This window comes from Aphis gossypii, unplaced genomic scaffold (genome assembly GCF_020184175.1).
Source record: "Aphis gossypii isolate Hap1 unplaced genomic scaffold, ASM2018417v2 Contig00244, whole genome shotgun sequence".
In the NCBI taxonomy this organism is placed as follows: domain Eukaryota; kingdom Metazoa; phylum Arthropoda; class Insecta; order Hemiptera; family Aphididae; genus Aphis; species Aphis gossypii.
The window spans coordinates 1-2,495 of record NW_026083036.1 but is presented as its reverse complement, the minus strand read 5'-3'; the positions used below and the strand labels follow the sequence as shown (position 1 = coordinate 2,495).

Here is a 2,495-nt window from a genome sequence, read left to right as displayed (position 1 = left end):
AATAATTTTCTTACATTGCATGTTGCCATATCAATTTTGATTTCAAAGAAATGTACTAAAGAATCTCAACTAGATTATGCTCAAAAATTACTTCAACATTTTGTCTCGACATTTAAAATTATTTATGGTGAACATCATATCTCACATAATATACATGGCCTTTTACATATTGTCAATGATGTTAAACAATTTGGTTGCTTAGATAACTTCAGTTGTTTTCCCTTTGAAAACTATATGCAAAATTTTAAAAAATTACTCAAAAAAGATGATAAACCATTACAACAAATTGGACTTCAAGAGTTAGAAAATTGTGGAATTAACCTAAACAATAGTGATATTGAAGATGATTTTATTTTTTTAAAAGATCATATCTCTGGGCCTCTTATAAAAGGATGTACAGTTCCTCAATACTCAATATTGAAATTGAATGGAATGAAATTTGAAGCACAAAATAAAGCAAATAACTGCTGTGGTGTAAAGAATGGAAGAATCGTTATAATAGAAAATATTTGTTATAATAAAGATATTAAAGATTATGTCATTGTTGGTAAAGAATTTATGAACAAAAAATCATTGTATTCACTTCCATGTTCGTCATCATATTTAGGCATCTTTGAAGTCTCAAAACTTTCACATAGGAATATGTGGCCAGTTAAAAGTATTATGCTAAAATATTATCTGTTTCCTATCCCAGAAAATAATTCTAAATTTGCTGCTTTTCCACTTTTGCACATAGAGCAGGAGGAAAGACCACAGCTCTGTTAGTTTTAAATTGTAATAAATATATCGCAAAAATAATTAAATGTAAATAAAGATTGTATTAGTTATTTGTATAGGATTATTAATCAAGATGAAAATTAAGATATACTTAGTATTTTAATGCTTTATTATTTACTGAATAGAATTAAACATTTGAAATAGTTATACAATGATACATACAATTTATATAGGTATATTATATTAAATAAGTACTGTTTTTAGAAATGACAAATATTGATATTAATTGTTATGTTTTATTTCTAGAAAATATGTAGTAATTGAATTCAATGATGGATTACAACTCATCCCACATAATTGGATTTTGTTCAAGCAATTACGGTCTTATTTCCCAGACCTCAAAAACATAAGTTCAAAAAAATATGACAAAATGGTATTCAATGCTGAACCATACAACCCAGTATGGAAAACATATAAGATAAATAAAATTTGGGCTTCATCAGGTAAATCCATATAGAATAAAAATTTAATGTGTTATGAATTATAATATTATACTTAATTAAAAATATGTTAACATTTTCTAGATGATTTTATCAGAGCGAAGCAAAAACTTAAACAAGCTATTGAACTTTCAGAAACAGAGGATCTAAATTCAGAAAAAGATGAATACTTTTCAAAGTATAAAAGACGTATATTGGCAGCAAAAAAAGTAAAACGTTTAGTAGAATTTTCTCCAAATGATAATAAACATACTGCTAACAAATCCAAAGCAATTATTTCTCAAACATTACCGAAGCATCCATTTATGGAACCACTTGGTATAATACATTGATATACCAGTACCTATATTGGTTTAAATAATATTTTTTTATTTTAGATGATCAAACTCCGGAGCATTTCAAAAATAATATTTCAACTTCGTCAACTAATAAAAGTCCTAAACGCAGAATGTTTTCAAGTCTTATAAACCAGTCTTCACCTTATTTGAGTAGTAAGTTTTAAAATAAATATAAGTTGAGTACCTATACTATAAATCTGTACTAACAATATGTTTATATTAAAGGTCATATTTAATAATTGGTTTTAATATATTTTTCAGCACAATCAAAAAAATCTCAATCTAATAAAAATGAAAATGGTTCAGAAAATGTTGGTTCAATTACAGTTATCAATAACTATAATGACCTGTCTGCAAGTAGCTTAACAGAAAACAATAATGTGATTTTATCTCCATCACTGTTGATTTCTCCTGTGACTCCACCTAATTCAAAAATTAATTCTGTAGCAAAAAACCTCTTTTCATCTCATCCATCCCAATCTCCAGCCATGCAGCCAAAAAAAGGTAAATTATTGTATGTAAAATTAAATTTACATTTGAGTGTATCATTAGATGGTAATTTTATGTACATTTGTTCTTGTAATACATTTAATTTGTACTTGGATGTTATTTGTTTGAATTTATTTTTAGTTGGGTATGATAAAACTTCACAGCTATATGTCGTTACTAAACTGACAGAAATGAATACCAAAATAAACAAACTCGTTTTAGATATGTCTAGGCAAGAGGAATTACTAAAAGATGTTTTAAAAATTGTTAAGTTTCAAGATAAAAGTATTGATGATAATGATGACTATGGCGATGATGTTTTACTTGAAGGATTTCCTATTGACGACTTAGACTCTTTAAGAGAAATTAATTTTACTCTAAAAAATGATGATGTGTTCCGTAAAAAACTGGTATGTATAGTCCATACTATATAATATATATATCTTAATAT

At 26.3% G+C, this 2,495-nt stretch overlaps 1 protein-coding gene across 1 annotated transcript; it reads left to right on the top strand.

Annotated features, from left to right (window-relative positions):
• Positions 1-231: 231 nt before the first annotated feature.
• Positions 232-2,454, top strand: LOC126553427 (uncharacterized; the record flags this gene model as incomplete). The annotated part of the gene is made up of 6 exons (XM_050208593.1): positions 232-658; positions 1,024-1,220; positions 1,302-1,535; positions 1,595-1,708; positions 1,817-2,059; positions 2,186-2,454. Coding segments are annotated over exons 2-6 (933 nt in total), but the record flags the coding sequence as incomplete, so codon positions are not given.
• Between the last annotated feature and the right edge of the window lie 41 nt (positions 2,455-2,495).